The sequence below is a fragment of the Macrobrachium rosenbergii genome, chromosome 24 (assembly GCF_040412425.1).
Source record: "Macrobrachium rosenbergii isolate ZJJX-2024 chromosome 24, ASM4041242v1, whole genome shotgun sequence".
Classification (NCBI taxonomy): Eukaryota; Metazoa; Arthropoda; class Malacostraca; order Decapoda; family Palaemonidae; genus Macrobrachium; species Macrobrachium rosenbergii.
Window position 1 is genome coordinate 23,591,236 of NC_089764.1, and position 22,285 is coordinate 23,613,520.

Here is a 22,285-nt window from a genome sequence, read left to right on the forward strand (position 1 = left end):
GATGCCCTAATGATGGTAAAGTTAAATGATATTATTAAGAGGATGGTGCTGTCAATTGAGTGACTGACTGGCAAGTGTCAAGAAAGTGTATTTGAGGGAAAAAGACTGATAAAATGAAACAAAGGAATTCTGTCGATTTTATATATGGAAATTGTTAACAGAATAAACAAAACTGGTGTATATCTGGATATGTTATAATTTAGAAAATAAAACAACTTACGGAAGGTTTAAGTGAAAATCACTGTAGGGTCTTGAGAATGTGGGGACCTGTTTCTGAATAAAGAACTTTGAAACAGGTATGCAACTGAAGGGGAAAATGTAAGCGTAAAACATTGGTAGTTAAAAAAAAAATATACTTATTATTTTCCAGAGATATATCACGGAAAGTGCAAAAGATGTAAGAAGTATGTTTTAGTTGTGGAGAGAGATTAGTAGTTCATAAGGTCAAGGCAGAGCTTGTAAGAGAGCATGTAGACTGAGAAGGGAGTTACTTTAAATATGGGTCTCGAACACGGAAATGTCATGACTCGGGCAGTTTGATGCTTGCAGCAAATGGAAAGAGATAAAGAGAAATAAAGGAAAGATGAGATGCTCTTGGTGCGAGTTTAAGAGATAGAAGGTTTGTGTATTGAATGCATAGCTGTTAATGCTTGTTGACTTGTAATAAACTAAATATTAATGAACTTGCGAGTGGTTTGATTTAATTTGTAAGAGGATAGGGATGAAAGTTGTTAATAGAAGTATAGGTTATAGATGCAAATGGGAGCCAGGAACTTGGAGTGTAAAACGCGGATCATAATGATACGTGAAGATAGAAAGGCGACAGAAGCCTTGAGGAAGGACATTAGTAAAATTATTATCATGAGATAAAAAAAAAAACCTTTTTGTGAATGGAAAGCATTTTTTTGTTTTTGTTTACTGTGGCTCAAAGAAAAAACTGTCATTGTGGATTTATCCAACATTTTAGTGACTTATCATGAGATTTTTATGAATAATAATAATAATAAAATAATAAAACATTCTTTCAATGACACAAGAATCTCCTTATATATACCCAGCAATAAGGGACCCCGAGAGCAATATCAAGTCACGTTCAAAGAGGAAAAATAAATAATCCACGAGTCATAATTTTGTCTCGAAATTCAGTAACAAGATGGCACTGCCTTTACATGTTTGCCCTCCTCAAACATATCTCCTCCAAAGGGCTCTCAAGTCGCAAGCTTCCTCCTCGGGATCCCGAAGGAGGATATTAAACTCCGTCAGACGCACGTCGTATATATATATATATAAGCTCCGGGAGGGGGTGGAGGAGGAGGAGGAGATGTCAAAATTCCATTTCATATTTTTAGCTGATATAGATTTATTCTTTATCGGTAATATCGTTTGCCTTACTGCTTCTTCTTCTTCTTCTTCTTCTTCTTCTTCTTCTTCTTCTTCTTCTTATTATTATTATTATTATTATTATTATTATTATTATTAAAATTATTCGGAAGATGAACCCTATTCATATGGAACAAGTTTTGTTAAACAAATATGAAATTCAAACTGCCAAAAATATATTATTCATTAAAAGAAGTAACACAAATTATTAGATTTATTATTATTGGTAATATAACTGCCATTTTGTTTTAACAAAACCTTCTTATTATTCTTCTTATTATTATTATTCTTCTTCTTCTTATTCTTATTCTTATTATTATTATTATTATTATTATTATTATTATTATTATTATTATTATTCAGAAGATGAACCCTATTCATTTTGAAGAAGCCCACAGGGTGCATTGACTTGAAATTCAAGCTTCCAAAGAATACGTTATTCATTAGAAAGAAGGAACAGAAGGTAATGGGGAATAGAGAAAGAAGAGATCACTTATTAAAAAAGAAAAATAAATTAACAAATTAATAAATAAATAAATTTATAGGTAGAACTGGTGATATTTTCCATTTACTCATTGTTACACTTGCTATCTTATCAGGCCATTAAGAAGATGGGTTATTGTTTTGTTGTATTACCCAGAGTGGTAATTATAACTTCAACCCAATATTGATAATCTTTGGATCTCTGTTCCCCATATATGCTTATAAAAAGTTATTAATTAGTACTTTATGGCAACACTATCCCCTTTCCCAAATTCGTCTACTTTGCATTTTCCATTTAATAATCAGTATTTATGCCTATGCATTTTTCTTTATTGAAAGATATTATCCATTTTACTAGCCATTCACTTATATTCTCGATGTCTTCTTCCAACTGTTTTACGGCTGTGGCATTATCATTACTGATGCCCATGTAATAAAGAACGAAGGACCAGCAAAAAGAGAGATTTAGAGATTACTTGGTGATTGGTTCTACTTCTCCCTGGGTAGATGATTGCTTGTTCAGAGAGAGAGAGAGAGAGAGAGAGAGAGAGAGAGAGAGAGAGAGAGAGAGAGAGAGAGAGACTGGAGAAGGGGAGGGAGTTTGCGAAAATGCAAGAGAGAGAGAGAGAGAGAGAGAGAGAGAGAGAGAGAGAGAGAGAGAGAGAGAGGACTGAAGGGGAGGGGGTTTGCGAATATGTGATGACATACGACGCATGTCCTCCAGACTGATAATTTTACATAGATTCAAAGTTAAGAAAGCTCATGATGTAGCAGATATCCCGTAAATAATTGCTACCTGACACACACACACACACACAGATTTATGAATCGCCGTGAGTAATTTACTTTCCCATACGTTTTTCGTACATTCGTGTATTCTTCAGCACGTTGCCTCAGTCTCAAAATAACCAATCGCGAAAGCGAACTGGCTTTACTTGGTATTTTCCGTCGCGCCGAAGTAACGAAAAAATACGACAAAATTATCTGGAACTATTTTCCTTTCGAAATGCCGGGCGCAGCAGGGTACATCACCGTTCGAAGTTGGCCTTCCTCCTCCGTTTTATGCGATGGTTATTGTTAATTGCACGAAAGAAAACTGTTTCCCTGCTTCGCCCAGTGCAACGAATTCCAGCGGACCCGCTCTCAAACAATTGTTGCGAAAAAAACAGGGACTTTAGAGGTTTGTTTTCCCGGCTGTCTGTTGACGCTCCCGGGTACTTTGGTGTCGTAAACAAAATCAGATCACCCAAATCAGTTAATTAAGTCGTTTACAGTTAATTACTTTATTTGGCTTTCTGGTTCCCGGCGTCTAATTAACTCCCAGCTCCGTTTTAGATCGAATTCGTTTCGAGACACCGACGGTATTTCGAAAGTTCGGGCGTTTGATTGTTACCATAAAATCTTTATCTTTTTTTCATATTGAATTCGGAATACTGAAACCATTTCCATGAGAATGGCAGAGAATTAAAGGATGTATTTTATTTTGATTTTTGAGTTAAATTTCAATGCAATTGAATGTTCTATTTTATGAGTATTAAAATGGAATATTAAAACCTTTCCACCAGATTTGCAAGGGACTTTTAAATGGTTTAATTTTTTCTAATTTTCAAAATTTCAATATAATTGAATGTTTTCTTTTATGAGTATTAAAATGGAATATTAAAACCTTTCCTCCAGATCTGCAAGGGACTTTTAAATGGTTTAATTTTTTCAGATTTTCAAAATTAAATTATAATTTGATTGAATTCCAATTTTGACTTCAACAGTGGCATTAGGTAGATCTAAAGAAGTTGGACAGCTTAGTTGGGAAAAACCTTAGAGAAAAAGATTGACATTAAAATACAGAAAGTAACTCAGCTGGAGGGTCAGTGGGCAGGCTGCAAAGAACATTTATTTTGTAGCCTGTACTTGGTTCAGTGGTACTTGCTTCAGTGGCAGTTACAAAGCCGTGTTTACTGTGAGAACTCCGAAGCAGACCTATAATGTTCTTGTTATTTTTCTGAATTGGAGAGCCGACATAAAATCAATTGTTCGCTTTGTAAGGCATAAAACACAGTTTGGAGTTGCTTTCAAATTTTGGGGAATTCAGAGGTAATTTTTAAGACCAGTTGTTTGGTCACGAAGGAAACCACAAACGGGATATTTTGTCATTTGTAAAGAAAGCTTTGCAATTTTTATGGGGTATACTTTTGAAGCAGCTCTCCTGTTTAAGGTCAAAAAGTGGATGGTGGTTTCTTATAACATTTTAAAAAGTTTTTTAATCACACGTTAAATCTTGCATCATGAATACTAGCGATCGATCTTTATTTTTTAATTGCTATCCACCCCCCTTCAAATTTCCACAAACACTGAATCGATTACTGATAAAAAGGTTAATTGGTAAGAAATTCACAATCTCGTGAAAAACAATCTGTGTAATAAAAATCCACAATTAATAATAAATGTATTACTGTGTAAAATAAACAAAGACTCAGTGTTAACGTTAAACTGTAAAATGAGAGCGTAGTTTAAAAGCTATTCATAAGAAAACTAACCTCTCATTTTACGAAAGTCTTTGTTTATTTTACATAGTAATATATTTACTATATAATTGTGGATTTTTATTACACAAAAATGTTAATACACACACACACACACACACACAAGACCATTTATATTAATAATAAATTTAGATGATTTCACAATTATTTCTTCACATTTGCTACTGTGGTGAAACTTTCGCCCCAAATTATTTATTCACTCAAAATAAAGACTGACCGTACTGTGCCTCTGATTGATGAATGAATCGAGGGCAGTCCACAATGCCTCGTTCCTCTAAGCTGGAAACGGCTGAGAGATCGAACAAAGAACTCATAAGCGTCCATGTTAAACCATTCATTTGTGGTACCAGCAGAATGAATGCATGCCGTTTTACTATGCTGGGTAATTTAACACGTGGTTGATGATGATGATGATGATGATTATGAGTCGAGGAGATGAAGGAGAAATGATGACTGTCTGCTCGTGTGTAGGTTAATGGTGAAGATTATGGTGAAGGCTGTGCGTGCGGTTTTGACTGAGTGGGTGAACTTGCGTGTGGGTATTATTGCGTGGATGAGATATAAGACCCGAAGTTGCATGCTCACGAAAAAGTGAGATTTCATTGTGTCAGTGGTGTGTTTTTGCCCGTCTTTTCCATATTTGTTTTCATTATATTGTTTATTGTGATATATTGACATAGCGGCCAGTTTTATATCGCTTTGCAAACGTATTTTACTCTATTATCTTCTTCTTTGCTTTTTATACACGTACACACCTATATATATCCATATATATATGTATGTATATATATATATATATTTGTGTATATATATATATATATATATATATATATATATATATATATATATATATATATATATATATATATATATATATATATATATATATATATTGTATATGTATATATATATATATATATATATATATATATCTATATATACATATATATATATATATATATATAATAATAATAATAATAATAATAATAATAATAATAATAATAATAATAATAATAATAATAAAAAAAAAAAATGCTGAAACAAATGTGTCAGAAGAAATTAACAATACCAGCTAAAATAGTGTGAGCATAAGTAATTTTTTTCTGTACTGAAATGTCCTGCTGCCTTAATAACGTGATCATTTCAATTTGTTGTTCAAAGACATGGTTAATCAGTGTTCATGAGCACTGCCCCTAAATTAAATCACTGTCACCAAAGAATATGGTTTAGTTATCATGTGTTAACTACTTTACAATTTTTATCATCAATTCTGAGATGACACCTAATACAAGATATTATATATATATATATATATATATATATATATATATATATATATATATATATATATATATATATATATATATACATGTATATATAAACTGGCTAACGATGTCTTTGAACAATAAATTGAAATGATCACGTTATTAAGGCAGCAGGACATTTCAGTACAAAAAAAAAAAAATCACTTATGTTCACACTATTTTAGCTGGTATTATCAATTTCTTCTGACATTTATTTATTTGGTCCTCTCGACTAATTTTGTTATTATTATTATTATTATTATTATTATTATTATTATTATTATTATTATTATTATTATTATTATAAAATCCGAGTGGATCTTTCTTGTTTGTCTGTCCCGAGTGTGGGCGGGGATCGAGATGCTAGGGGAGACATGACGCATCCACCCCCCATCCTGCAAACATGTTTGTCCGCACCGGGTGAGGGCGAGGTAGGCTGGGTAGACATGACGGGCAGCACCGGGTTCCAGCGCAGCGTAGCGCGCACCATCAAGTTCGCTATAAATATTATTATTTCTGTTGTATGTTTTCCTTGAATCGTTCTTTTAACACTTCCCGAATTTTTTCTGTCTACAGAAACCAATCAGCCGAGTAAATCAAGATTGGTGATTCAACTGAATCCTTACATTAAACTTTCCCTGAATCCTTTTCTCTATATATTCATTTCTCAAATCCTAATCTGAAAGCTCTTATTGAATCCTTGCTCTCAGTGTTTCTCTTAGACACGGTTTGTCATCCGCAGGACGTTATTATGTACTAAAAGATGAATGGGACCCAGCCGAAATTAAACAATTTGAGTGCGCCCTCACCACAAGAATTTACACACTACACAAGACGTAATGCGTCACACACAACATTGAAATAAGAGCATCGTCTCTCTCCGTAAAAACCTTAATTTCAGAATGAGACGAATTATGCTACACCCAGCTAAACTGCGCCCATAAAAGAGCATAAATACAAAATACATTGCTTTATTACTCTTTGTAGAGCTGAGTGAGTGGTAACTGACTTGTTAACAAGGCTGTCATTTCTTGATCAAGACTAATGTCACAAACTCGGGAGTTCTGTCATTGTGCGCAAGAAGACATCGCCGAGTACCACTTCTCATTCTGGGGAGACGCGTCACGTGACGCGGTCGTTTCTCATTTGGCTGAAAATTGAATGATTGTGGGGTCTTTGGAAGTGGTAACTGAGTGGAGGAGTATAGCCAGAATTTTTCGCCTTTTATTCATAATTTTTATTTTCTTATGTTTTTAAAAATGATCTTTTGATTGTAATTGTCTACGTAGAAATATATAATTATATATATATATATATATATATATATATATATATATATATATATATATATATATATATATATATATATATATATATATATACATATATATAAACACATACACACACATATATATACACATATATATATATATATATATATATATATATATATATATATATATATATATATATATATATATATATATTACAGGAATATGTGAAATGTCCTTTTCGGTTAGGAACATTTGATCACTGAAGGCTGGTACTAGACACGGCGAAACAGTGATTCTTCTGCACTGTTTTGCCGTGTTCAGTACTAGCCAGTGGGGGTTCAAATAAGTTCGCCATGTTCAATACTAGCCAACGGGGCGTCAAATAAGTTCGCCGTGTTTAGTACTAGCCTCTGGGGGATCAAATGCACTTACGGACATTTGATCCCCCAGGGGCTAGTACTGTAAACATGGCAAAATTCATTTGAACCCCCCAGGGCTAGTACTAAACACGGCGAAACAGTGTAGATGAATCACTATTTCACCGTGTTTAGTACTAGTCTTCGGGGATCAAATGTTCCTAACTGATTTGGTCATTTCGCATATTCCATAGGTATTTCGGAAATCCCTGATTTCACATATTCCTTGTAACATATATCTATCTATCTATCTATCTATCTATCTATCTATCACACACACACACACATACACACACACATATACACACACACACATATATATATATATATATATATATATATATATATATATATATATATATATGCCTCCTAGTGCATTTGATTCCCCAGAGGCCAGTACTAAACGCGGCGAACTTATTTGACCCTCCCCATTGGCTAATACTGAACACGGCAAAACAGTGTAGAAGAATCACTGTTTCGACGTGTTTAGTACTAGCCTTCGGGGAGGGATTTCGTGAAATCCCTGGTTTCACATATTCCCTGTAACATATATCTATCTATCTATCTATCTATCTATATATCTATCTATCTGTCTATCTATCTATCTGTCTATATATATATATATATATATATATATATATAGTGTGTGTGTGTGTGTGTGTGCGTACATACAGTGCTATATTGTGTGCCATAAAAAGTAATTCGTTTTAATCCAAATGGGGCCGACTCTCCGACAACACAGAGCTTGAATTAGCACAGAATAATTATTATGATGTAATTATTATTTTTTCGAGGAACCCATATCCAAATTCAGTTGCTTTTATCCTAAAAGCAACGCCGAAAATGACTTTATTGCCTTTTTATGAATCAAAGCTGCTATGAGCAAATGTTATTATGCTTTTCCAATTACATTTTAAAAACCCCCTTTTAGTAAAACCTGACACTCCATAATATGAATCATTTTTTTTGGGGGGGGGGAGAAGAGGCATAGAATTGGGGGAAGTTGGGGAGAGGGAATCCGGTTGTTTGGAACATTTTGTTTGTTTGCCAGTTTTTTATTTTTTTTTTTTTGGGGAAGGGTTGGTAGGAAGAATGGGAAAGGGGGAGTTGTGTCAGAGAGACACTTAAAACGAAAAACTGTGATGTTTAATGGTGTGCTTCGTTCCTAATCAAGATTGATTTATTGCAGTGGGTCTTAATGTTTTCCAGTGCCCGTACCCCTTTATATTTTAGAAAATTGTCTCGTACCCCCATCCAATATAAATACAGTACAAACATATGAAAAGGATTAGTGATACAAACCTTGCTGAGAAATTATTAGATGTACCATTGCACTGGGTATCATGTCTCGTACCCCCAAGTTTAAGGTTTCGTACCCCTTGGGGGTACAGGTACCCCAGGTTAAGAACCACTGATTTATTGGCTATACATATGTATTTTTAACGTTCAACTTTAGCCTTAATACATAAGAAGGTGTGTTGTCTGCCACCCTAATTTCATCAGTTTTAGTAATGAGAATGTTTTCAACATAGTGACATCACATCTTGTGCGTAGTTAATATTTTCACGAATGATCGACTCCCACTCGACAGGGGATCTGGAATAAAACGAAACATCTGCTGTCGCTGCTTTCGTCTACGGAATCGAGAATCTTTCCTCAAGTCTCCCTTGAGGAAATTGGAACTTCAAAAGTTCAAGCGAAGATGCAATTGGAACTTCAAAAGTTCAAGCGAAGATGCAATTGGAACTTCAAAAGTTCAAGGGAAGATGCAATTGGAACTTCAAAAGTTCAAGCGAAGATGCAATTGGAACTTCAAAAGTTCAAGGGAAGATGCAATTGGAACACCAAAAGTTCAAGGAAGATACAATTGGAACTTCAAAAGTTCAAGCGAAGGTGCAACTGGAACTTCAAAAGTTCAAGGGAAGATACAATTGGAACTTAAAAAGTTCATAGGAAGATGCAATTGGAACTTCAAAACTTCAAGCGAAGATACAATTGGAACTTCAAAACTTCAAGCGAAGGTGCAATTGGAACTTCAAAACTTCAAGCGAAGATGCAATTGGAACTTCAAAAGTTCAAGCGAGGATGCAGCCCAATACTATCCTAAAACAACTCTCCTTGTATTTTTTATAATTTATTTACATTTTTATCTATTTATTTATTTATTTTAGATTTTTCTTTTCTTTAGAAAAAACTCATTTCTTCTTTCTATGTTACCAGTGACCTTCTGTTACTCCTTTCAAATGAGCAGTTCTTTGGAAGCTTGAATTTCAAGTTAATTGTTCTTGTGAAGTGTTACATATGAATAGGGTTCGTGTCCTGAATAATAATTATAATAATAAAGTGTAGAAAGCTTCAACAGTTATTCAGGTCTTTGCACATTTACAGAAGGCTCATCAGGAGTTGTTAGCGCAACCTCCTCCTACGCAACTTGCAACATTATCTGTCATCTTGCTTGCACTCTTGCACTTACTGGATGTTGGCACACTTCCGTTCTAACACTTTTGATCTCTGAATGGCAAGTAATTTACTAGTGTTTTTTTTTTCTTTCCTTCCGTACTTGATCAACATTTTCACCATGTAACAAAATCATTTCAAAATACTTAAGTAGATTATTCAATGGATACTAATATTTTAAATTTCCCTTACTCTCTCTCTCTCTCTCTCTCTCTCTCTCTCTCTCTCTCTCTCTCTCTCTCTCTCTCTCTCTCTCTCTCTCTCTCTCATATATATATATATATATATATATATATATATATATATATATATATATATATATATATATATATATATATATATATATATATATAAATAAACATACATGCATATATATATATATATATATATATATATACATATATATATAATAATAAATAAACTTATATATGTATTATATATATATATATATATATATATATATATATATATATATATATATATATATATATATATATATATAAACATATATATATATATATATATATATATATATATATATATATATATATATATATATATATAAACATATATATATATATATATATATAATATATATATATATATATATATATATATATATATATATATATATATATATATATATATATATACGTTACAGTTGTTGTTGCTAACTTTTGTAGTATATTTTTACCCAGCCACATTAAAGTCAGTTATTAAAATAAAAAGCTTGAAAGTGAAAATGAGAAAGACAGACTTCGCATAGTGAATGTAGGTAGTAGTATGGTTATCAGAAGCCTGTAATTCCGTTCTGTGCCGAATTAATGACCAGCGTCTAATCTGAGAGTTGATCGTGTTGGGTGAATTATCATATCCTGCCTCCATATCTTATTCTCAGTGAAACCTTCCTGAAAACACAAATCTCTCTTGATATTTTCTATATACGAAAAATTGTAATTTGAGATCTTAGCAAATCATCTGATTTTCTTGGAAACCCCTTTTAAAGGGTATACATACAAAATCAGTTGTTTAATATCCTGGATGAGACGTAATCAAAAGACAGCTCTAAAATGAATAAAAGAGAATATAAATATAAATGGTAATAAAATCACAAATCAGTAACCCTTTCTCAAGAACTTGACTAAATTTAACTATTATTATTATTATTATTATTATGAGTATTATTATTGTTATTATTATTATTATTATTCAAAACATGAACCCTATTCATATGGAACAAACCCACAGGGCCATTGACTTGAAATTCAAGCTTCCAACGAATATGGTTTTCATTTTAAAGCGGTGACAGAGGACAATAGTAAACACAAAAAGAAGAGATCAGTTACTGGAAAAGGAGAAAAGGAATTAGGAATTTCCAAATTAATAAATAAGTAAATTATTAAAATACAGGGAGAATTGTTTTAGGGTTGTAATGAGAAGTTCATGCTGCGACAGAAAAAAAACAAAGAAAAAAAAAAAAAAAAAGCTAATATCTTCCGTACTGAACAATTTTCTCAGAAATTTCCCCCAAAATCCGTCGGTCCCCCACTGAACAATCCCTGAAAAAAGCCCTTAATGAGGAGAGACTGGGGCCCCGACGCTAAAGCGATGGAAATCACATACAATTAAGGCTGCTTCGGCCTCTGCCATCAATCATAGTGACGTTTTAATTTACAGCTGATGACGTTTGAGTTGTTATCGACGAATCAACTTGGAAAGGCGCTTAAATTGATTTTCTCTGCTTGATTTCCCGCCCATTGCTTGCTTAATTAACATATGCGGTGCGCCTTTGAAAAGAAAAAAGAAAAAAAAAGGCCGTGGGTGTGTTTAGCGTTGATTAGAGAAAATCGAGAAATGGCTCTGTTCGGGGAAATGGGGACTGCGTTAGTTTTTGTAAGTTCGCTGTTCGGTTTGGGATTATTTCTATGGTGCCCCAGTTGATGGTGCGGGTGATGACAATTGCCGTTAATGAGGGGGGGTAAATAAGGTGCCATAATGGTGGAAATGGTAATGTCATTTGGAGCATCAGTAATAATATAACAATGATAATAAATTTGTAACACATTACGGAAACGAACTCTGACTAACAACCGGTCTTATACGCCATTTTAGAATCCCAGGTTGGACCCTGATGTAAATTAGAAATATATTTCTGTTGCCCACCTAATTGATTGTGGATTATTTTCGATAATAATAATAATTATAAAAATAATAATTACTTGTCATCATTATCATGCACTGGATGCCAGGGTTTATGTGGTCGCTACCCTAAGACACCCCCTGCTTGGGACAAAAAGTAATTAATAGTAACGATGAGTTTTAATGTTTATTGATTTCAATGCGATTTTCAACTATCCAAATCGTGAGAGTGATCGAATTTTCTCCAGTGAAAATCATTACTTGCAGTGGTTTGAACATTTTTAGTAAAATACTGAAGTAAAAAAAGTAAAATAGAAACTCGGATGTATCTGTTTGTGTTTATTAGTTGTTTGGAAAATATAATAAGCGTTTGCTATTGAAGCTAAATAATATTTAAAGTATACAACTTCAGTTTCTCAAATCTAGTCATATGAGGTACCTGGTTTTAGGGTCCCAAATTATCTATGCATAACCTACTAGGTGCCAATAGATATTGAAAAAGAAAATCTAATATGGAAAGTTATGTTATATATATATGTGGTGTTTTTGTAATGAATCCTTCTTAAAGAAGAAAAGCAAAAGATAAGATATTATATAAGAGAGAGAGAGAGAGAGAGAGAGAGAGAGAGAGAGAGAGAGAGAGAGAGAGAGAGATCCAGGATTCCATTTCTACACATTTCTTTTCTGCAATTGTGGGTACCCAAATTTGCAGACGCTCTGTCAATAGTTGAGCAGCGACGTGAACGAGTTCTGATTGACGAAAAGATCAATGCTTTTCATTTCCCGGATCTGCTGCAAGTACAAAATAACAACAATCAGCAAGGGGAAGAAGAAGAAAAAAAAAAGTCCTGACGGGAATATGAATAGAAATTTCTCATAAAGACTCTTCCGGGCAAATTTGTCTTTCCCCAAATATCGCCAAAAGTTGGAAGATGGAAACCTGTACGTGAGAGTTCGTCCCGTCTTCGAGAAGAAGAAGAAGAAGAAGAAGAAGAAGAAGAAGAAGAAGAAGAAGAAGAAGAAGAAGAAGAAGAAGAAGAAGAAGAAGAAGTAGGAGGAGGAGGAGGAGGAAAAAAAAAGTTGGGAAGAAACATCTTAAAGTTGGAGAGAAATTTCTTGAATACCTGCAACTTTTATTGCAGACGACGCAAATGGCTTCCTCGCTCGCAAACAACATTAATATTTCAGTGATATCGGGCATGGTGTTTACATAATCCTTTCCCGCCTTTTCATGCCGCGGGTACGATATTCGTTATGGGATTACTGTTTGTGCTCTCGCGAACAAACGGACCGTAGTCCCTCGCTTGCTGTTAAAAATGAAATTACGTATGACTAGAAACAATGTTTCACTCCCCGTAGTTTCTCTCGCTCGCTACTGAAAATAAAATTACCTGTGACGAAACACAAGGATCTCTCTCTCTCTCTCTCTTTCTCTCTCTCTCTCTCTCTGCCATGAGAAATTAAAGGACGAAAGATGAGGAACAAGTTTGGCTCTCTCTCTCTCTCTCTCTCTCTCTCTCTCTCTCTCTCTCTCTCTCTGTGCCATGAGAATTAAAGGACGAAAGATGAGGAACAAGTTTCTCTCTCTCTCTCTCTCTCTCTCTCTCTCTCTCTCTCTCTCTCTCTCTCTCTCTCTCTCTCTCTCTCTCTCTCTCTATTAAAGGACGAAATTCAAACAAGGCTCTCTCTATCTCTCTAATTTTCTTTTCTCTCTTCTCTCTCTCTCTCTCTCTCTCTCTCTCTCATCTTTATTCAAACGTATCTATACATAATTTTCTTTTATTTATATATATATATATATATATATATATATATATATATATATATATATATATATATATGTATGTGTGTGTGTGTGTGTGTGTGTGTGTGTGAGTGAGTGTGTGAGAGAGAGAGAGAGAGAGAGAGAGAGAGAGAGAGATTGCAGAAATGTAGTGAACGACCGCCTCGTATCTTATCCATTTCGCCTTCTTTCTCCTCCCTCCAGACTCGGGTCTCTTTTATCTTTCACCCTATCCCTTTCCATCACCATTTATCAACCTTCTATCCTCCTCACCCACCCCCCTTCCTCCTGTTGCTCCTCCTCCTCCTCCTCCTCCTCTTACTTATCGTTCTCCTCTATACCCCCATTCTTCACCTTTACTCTGTTCATTCATCTTTGTCTCGGAATTGGGTAATGGCTCAGAAGGTTTATTCTTTATTCGGTAATGATTACATTGATACTCTGGTTATCGAATTGCCTTTTTTTTTTTACACGATATTTTTTATAAGAATTTTGTTGTTTTCTCTGTTAGTTCTGTTGATGTTATTTTGGATATTTGTTTTATTATCTGAATTATTCAGGATATGTCGATACTTTTGTCATGATACCACTTTTGGGCATATTTTTGTGAACATTTAAAAATAATTTTCTCGTTATTGTTGTGAGATGTGTGAATGTTGTCTGTTAGTGCTTTTGCATTGATATTCTCAAAATTATTGACTTATAATTTTGTTTCTTAGCACTGTTTTTTTTTTCTGATTGACTTTTATCAAGTCTTTCTTTTTTACAAGCAATTAGAGTCGTTTAATTTTTTATTATTGAAACTGTTTCCAACAACTGTGGAAATATCAACCTCACTGCACAATTTTCTATTATTATTGTTCTTTTATTTGGACGAATACGCCCCCCGTAGGGAATAGTACCGTCAGTGCACCTCATGTGGTGCACTGTAGGCATTACTTAAGGTTCTTTGCAGCGTGTCTTCGGCCCCTAGCTGCAACCCTTTTCGTTCGTTTTACTGTACCTCCTTTCATATTCTCTTTTCTTCCATCTTACTTTCTACCCTCTCCTAGCAGTTGGTTCATAGTGCAGCTGAGAAATTTTCCTCCTGTTACACCTTTGAAATCTTTTACTGTCAATTTCTGTTTCAGCTCTGAATGGTCTCATAGGTCCCTAAATTCTATATTCAATTCGAAAACGCGAATTCATAGTTTTAAAACACAGATGGGCCTAGAAAGTACAGCATATTTACACGTTAATGTACCAAGTAATGAAATGAGATTGATCTCCGTTGCAAGGTTTTGCAGCTTAAAATTTTTGGATAAGATTTAAAATCCTTTTGAAGCCTACAACTTATTCTCTCATTTAAATGCTACTAGGCACTTCATAAGGCGCGAGAAATTTATTTAAAATTTTATTTTGTATACATGTATGGGAAGAACATCCACTACCATCATTCACCGATATATATATATATATATATATATATATATATATATATATATATATATATATATATATATTTAAATATATATATGTATATATATATATTTATATTTATTTAAATATATATATGCATATATATATATATATATATATATATATATATATATATATATGTATGTATGTATGTATGTATTTAACTGTGGCTCTCCTGCCGACCACTTTGAACATGGCTGAGTGATGCAGTACTAAGTACTCACTTTTGCTGGGTCCATGAATGCTCACGTCCAACAATGTCTGCTGGGGTCGAGAAAAAGTATATGGGACCAGCAACTTCACCCCAGTAGACTCGCTGCTGAGAAACGGGAAGCTTGTATCACTAAAATAATATATATATATATATATATATATATATATATATATATATATATATATATATATATATATATATATATATATATATATATATATATATATATATATATATATATATATATATATACACACACATGCAGATCTAACCATGTTCCCTTAGGGATGAAGGGATATACATCCATATATGTTTTACAACTTTTTTAATAGTTTCCCCCCCACGGTAGATGCCTGTAATACTCTGTATCCAAATTCGCAGAGTGCTTCATCTGCATATCGGTCTCTCGACTTCGTTCAGTCCCTCTCGTTTTTCCTCTTTGTTTGCTTGTTTGTATCTTTTAAATTACTTAATATTCCTTAAAAATTACTTATTTTATTTTGTTAGTCCATAAAACTCCATTTTTTACCGATGTTAGGTTTTGTTTTATTCTCTTTTCAAGGGGTTTTTCCATGTCACGACGTTTGTGTCTATTCCATTTCATTTTATCCTTTTTCAGTTTCTTTCGTTGCTTTATGTTTAATCTTTCACCTAATGCATTGTACCCAACAGAAATTATACTAATTCTCTCTTCTAAAGAAATCAGGTATAACTGAAGTGAGTCCGTATGTTTTTATAAATACAGTACAGTGTAATAAATATATGATATCCTATTATATGAATTATATTCATCTGCATATGATTTTGTGACTATGGCACATTTCGAAATTTAGTCGTTAGTTATTATAAAAAGAATTACATTATACTTTGCTGTGCTACTCATTTGAATTGTCAATACAGTAAGTAGTACAACGATCACTGCTACTGTTATAACGCACTACAACTATATCACTATCACTGCCGCTCTATCTTGCTTAGAAAGTTAAAAGAAGGAACACTGCTTCATTTATACCTAGTTTTGCAGAACTGGCAAATGTCTGTGAACAGTGACATGCCACAACAGCCTCCCTCCCCGAGTGACAAATTTAGAAGACCGGGAAAGGTAAATAAAGTATACAAAAGAAAACAAATGACCTGAATGATATAGATTCCCTTCACCCCGACAGAACGTTTTATCTAAATGTTTAGACCAGTGGAAAACATCGCCTGGAAAGGAGCCATGGTGACGTAATGAAAATAGTTATCCTTTTGAGCTCTCCCTCCCCTCCCCCTTCCCCACCACCTCCATCTTCCCTTCCCCTCCCGTACCCCTTCCCTTCCCCCTCCCTTCCCTACCCATTCCCCTCTCTTCCATCTCCCCTTCCTTTCCCCTTTGTGTCCATTCTTAAGTTGCAGAAAACGACAGCAGGATAATTATCACGTGACCTTCGTCCAAGAAGGAAAGGAACTATAATATTAGCATTCGTAGTTCTCAATTTCCATGCATTGATTGCTATGATTAATGCTATGGCTTCTTCACTGCCTGACTTAGTGGGATTATCACTCAATAACCTTTTCTAAATTTATTAGTACCCTTGCTTGTACGCCACAGTTATTATTTTTATTATTCAACTGAATGATTTTCTGCCCTAATTGTATCATAATAATTACATGTATATCTGGAATTTATATTTTGATAATTTCGAGAATGTAGATGACGTAAGTATCGGCCATCCATTATTTTACTGAAAGTTAGAACAAAACTTCTTCAGGACGGCAAGAATCTGCATTATGCTGGTAAATTAAAGCTGATATTGTGAAGGCAATCTTTGTTCAAATTAAATTTCAAATGACTTCAAACTTATGGTAAAATATTTTTTGTATGAATTACTAACCTTGGCTAAACTACAAGTAGTGAAATTTTTACTAATCCGCTGAGAATTGAATTGTGATTCGTGAGAGACTAGTTTATTGGACACCCCCTCCCAACCTGTGAGAGGCGTAGCATCAATAAAAGATAGGTATACAGAGCTAATAAGTTGTTTTTGCTCTTTCTTTTAGCATAATTTCAATGTTCTTATTGTGAAAAAAAAACCACTGGATAAAATATATTTTCCATATTATCTTAAAACGCCTTTTCAGAACCCCAGAGCAACCACATGAACTCAACCCTTTCATTGCTGCATAATCAAAATATCACTCCTTCGTCAACAGACCATTCAAGAAGTACGAGGGCACGACGCTCTTTCTTTTTTCGCTCTTGTGTTCTTAAATAACAACACCTCTGTCACCAGGATCATAAACGCCACGAACACTCGCTGTCTTCACCTTCATCTCGCCCGCAGTTATTTTCTTACAAACAGCCATACTTTCTAGGCGCGGTCCGTCAGCACTTCATCAGCGGACAGACATTGTGAGAAATGGAGTGCCCAAGATACTTTAAAACTTCCTTTGTGTAGCTTTAGAGGGTGGCTTGGGAAAAGGGGAAGGGGGGCTAGAAATTTAAAGGGAATTCCAAGGGGTTGGTGATGGATGTAAGAGATGTTGACAGTACGTGGAATGGCTAGCTTATGATAAAGTCAGTGGTTATGACGAATCTTGTATTCTTTATGTTAATACTGGGCAACATCTGTACTTGCTGTCATGGAAAGCAAGGAATGTTGTTCACCTTTTCATGAGAGAGAGAGAGAGAGAGATATGGATGTTGAAGTCCATGAGAGCGAGTCGTACAAACTTGCAGATTAACCCACTGTAAATAGAAGTAATATTGTATTCCCATTCATTTACATTATGAATAATGTTAGGGCAGTTATTATCGATGACAGAGTGTCTGTAACCTGCATCACTTCATATTAATCAACAGGGGACATAATTAATCTTGTTATGAAATACAGATATGTATTGCCTGTGACATCCAACACCCTGCAATTAATCACTGTCTCGCCAGTCATTCGGCTGATCACAGATATTATCTCACCTGAGGAATTTAGCACTTCACAATAATCAATAACTTTACGGTAACCTTTTGAGGCTCTGTGATTCATGTTTTAGCCATTTTTATTTTCTTTGGACTGTTACTTTTCCGTTATGTGTAATTTCTGTTCCTTCAGTGCTATGTATATATCTTGTGGAAAGAACCGGAAAGATTAAGCTGGTATTCGTATTTGCAATTCGAAATATATAGATTAAATTTTAGTAACCGTCTCATAGGCAGTATTTAATTCCGTAAGCAGCTATTCTGCAAATTGAATCTCTTATAAGAAGTTATGTTTACAAGTCTTGACATTGTTGGTAAAGTGGGTTACAGTTGATTACCTTGAAATAATGACTTGTCCATTATATAGTCACAGGGATGAGATGCGAAATATCACTTTTATCTTTACGTGTTCATTTTTCGTTTTAGTTCTATCTCAACTATTCCGTTGTATTATTGGCTATTCTAGGCCTTTTGTTGACTTCTGTTGCCTTTTCTTTTTCCTTATTATTATTTTATTATTATTATTATTATTATTATTATTATTATTATTATTATTATTATTATTATTATTGATGAGAAAAATTTAACGAATTTTTAAAACTTACCTTTCTCTTTCTTCCTACTTTTTAGCCTTATTGTGTATCAGTACCTCCAATTCGTTAGTCGTTAGATGCGTCTCATCAATAATAATAATAATAATAATAATAATAATAATAATAATAATAATAATAACAGAACTTAATGATGTAGGAATTGGAAAAGCGATTAAGTGATTGTGTCTGATAGTGTTTATGGATATGTTGGTTGAAGATACAGGAATGGATATTAAGAGTTGAAAAATTGAAATCAGCACCTCCAGTAAAAAAAAAAAAAAAAAAATTATGAAATGCTGCTATCACTCCAACTGAGATTTTCTGTTTTAAACCACTTAAGATTAAAACTTATTCCACCAACCTCTCCTGCGATATTCGCCCACTCAACTTGTATTTTGTTTATTTCAGTATCCATGCCTTTAATACAGTAAAATAAAACAATTCGTAATAAAAATTTAGAGAAAAGTAAATTTTTTTTAAACCACCACAAAAGCTTTTTTTCTCTCTCTCTCTTTTCCCCCACAAAGAGAAAAATACGAGATGGCTCTGACCAAAAAAACAGGAGGAGGTACAATGTTAAAATGAAGGTTGGAGGAGGCGGGGGGGCGGGGCCGGATTGCTGGTCGTTGTGTAGGGAAGGGGGTTGGAGGGAGTGTTAAGATGGGTGTAGGTGGCTAGAGAGGTGGGGCGGGTTTTGGGGGTGGGGGTTAGGTATGACCAACCGTAAGCTCCATGCGGTTGTTGGTTTTGGGAGTCGTGCTGATTGTAGCTGCGATATTAGGCTCCTGACGCTGGCTATTTTGCGCTACATGGCATACGAACAGCACCGAAACGCGCTTGTGGGAGCGCTTCACAGACGACGCGTTTTCTTTTGTTTGGGTTTTTGCGGTGACGTTTTTCTTCTTCTTCTTCTTCTTCTTCTTCTTCTTCTTCTTCTTCTTCTTCTTCTTCTTCTCTTTGAACTGGTTGCTGTCATTAGCGCTCGAGTAGCCTCTCTCACTGGCTTTGTAGTTGTGACTAGGTCTTACCATTATTATTATTATTATTATTATTATTATTATTATTATTATTATTATTATTATTATTATTACAGCGAGGTTATTGCTACTTTTATCATAATGCTATTGTGTTTTTGCACCGTCTGTTGCTTCTTTATTTCTTTCATGATTCTTTTAGTTTTCTTCCATCTTAGCGGTTATTTATTTATCTGGTCAATCTCTGATTCGGTGTCGTTTGTCTATTGAGTCATTTAGGTATATTTGTGTCAGTTGCATTTTCTTATTCATCTCACGCCAGTCTTCGGCAATATTGTCAATATTCACTGAATTTTTCACTTTTCTTTGTTCGAGAAATGTCTGTATTTACCATTACTTTATCCCATTTATTACACCAACTTACTAATTACTTTATTGGAGAAACAAATCCACAATTTTGTAATGGTATTTTTATTTTAAGAAATAAATCTATACACAGGGGTTTCGGGAATGTGTCCGATTCCCCTTACGGAATCGAACGGATTCCCGAAAGGTTTGTTTTTAAATATATGTACCAATAAATAAGTATGGATTTGTTTCTCCATTTCAAGGCTCGTGCTACTATGAGTATCTTTTAATTACTTTATTATTCCTTTTGTTTTATTCAACAGTTTATCAATCTGTCAGAATCTCCTTCAATTATACGTCGCAACTAATTTTTCTTATTTCTCTTACTAATCTTTATTTCCTCGAGCCAAAAACTAGCCGACTGTATTTTATAGACGCGAATTTCTGATATGGGAGAGGTAATGGCTTTCCCAACAATGATGCTGGGAAGTAAGAGGGTCTTTGAAACCATGCAAGAACAGGGACACACAGGGAGACGCAGCCTTAAAGTGTAAAGGCTCACAAGTTGTACATTATGAGAGCTTTGGACCAGTTGGTGGAGAGAGAGAGAGAGAGAGAGAGAGAGAGAGAGAGAGAGAGAGAGAGAGAGAGAGAGAGAAATGCTCAGTTTGAGAGTTGGTCGGAGGGAGAGAGAGAGGGTATGTTGCTTTGGAAGGAAATGGTCACACACACACACACACACACACACACAGACACACAGAGACACACAGAGACACACACACAGAGAGAGAGAGAGAGAGAGAGAGAGAGAGAGAGAGAGAGAGAAGGAAAAAACTTCTCGACAGTAGCCCAAAGTTCCTTCCAATGGGGTTTTCTGTTTTTTTTTTTCCTTTTTCAGTTTTATATTATGCTTTTCGTTTTGCTTTAGAAGGAACATTGCTGCTTTCTCTCTCTCTCTCTCTCTCTCTCTCTCTGTCTCTGTCTCTCTCTCTCTCTCTCTCATATTCCCCTATTCTGGTAATTACTTAGGAAATGTACCAACGCGTCTAAAAACTGACAATTCATACTGCAATGTTCAGAATTTAATTCAGACTAAGATACAGCGAAGTGCAGGGCCGAGAGAGAGAGAGAGAGAGAGAGAGAGAGAGAGAGAGAGAGAGAGAGAGAGAGAGGAGAAATTCACAGGGAGAAGAGAAAATCTGATTGCAGTTGCAGGGGTAAAGTAAATCTTAATGTATTTTGTATCTTAGCATACACTGTAGTTGGAAAACTGTATCACGACACTAGAACTTGAATCTCGTAGATATATGTTAAAAAATTTATCCAGCTCAGCAAACTGAAGCTCTCATGTGTATAGTGAACTCTCATATACTTGGACAAGATGGCAGTATTCTTTTAGGGAGCAAGACTCCATATTCAAGATATATGATAACCTATGAAAATTGAAAGCAAGAATTTTAGGCATTAGAGCGAGAGGAGTTACATTTCAAAGTGAGTTTTAATGCAGTCTTTAATTCCGTACAAAACAATGAATTTAGATGAAGTGTTGAGAGAGAGAGAGAGAGAGAGAGAGAGAGAGAGAGAGAGAGAGAAGTTTTAACGCAGTCTTTAATTTCATACAAAACAATGAATTTATGTGAAGTATTGAGAGAGAGAGAGAGAGAGAGAGAGAGAGAGAGAGAGAGAGAGAGAGAGAGAAATGGTACTGCTTTTTTTTTAACCAACTGTATTTTAAAATAAATTGGGAAGATGGACTATAGTTGTCGGAAGGTTAGTATTGTTAAAAGAAGTTTAAAAGGAGGAACATCCAAAACTCCCTGTATAAGGAGAGGTTTTACAAATTGCAAACTTTCTAGTAACGACCTGCAGTTAAGGAGACAGTGCCAGCAGGTACCAATTGATTGCAGAAGATTTTTGTAATAAGTCAGTTTCAAAATCACCAGTGCGGCTTCCTTCTTGAAATCAA

At 34.4% G+C, this 22,285-nt stretch overlaps 1 protein-coding gene across 1 annotated transcript in view; it reads right to left on the bottom strand.

Annotated features, from left to right (window-relative positions):
- LOC136851804 (uncharacterized) overlaps positions 1-20,028 on the bottom strand; it is a 25,995-nt gene extending 5,967 nt beyond the window's left edge. Inside the window, exon 1 of the mRNA XM_067126115.1 lies at positions 19,720-20,028. Within this exon, the coding sequence (XP_066982216.1) occupies positions 19,720-20,028 (309 nt within the window). The remainder of the gene's footprint in view (positions 1-19,719) is intronic.
- Between the last annotated feature and the right edge of the window lie 2,257 nt (positions 20,029-22,285).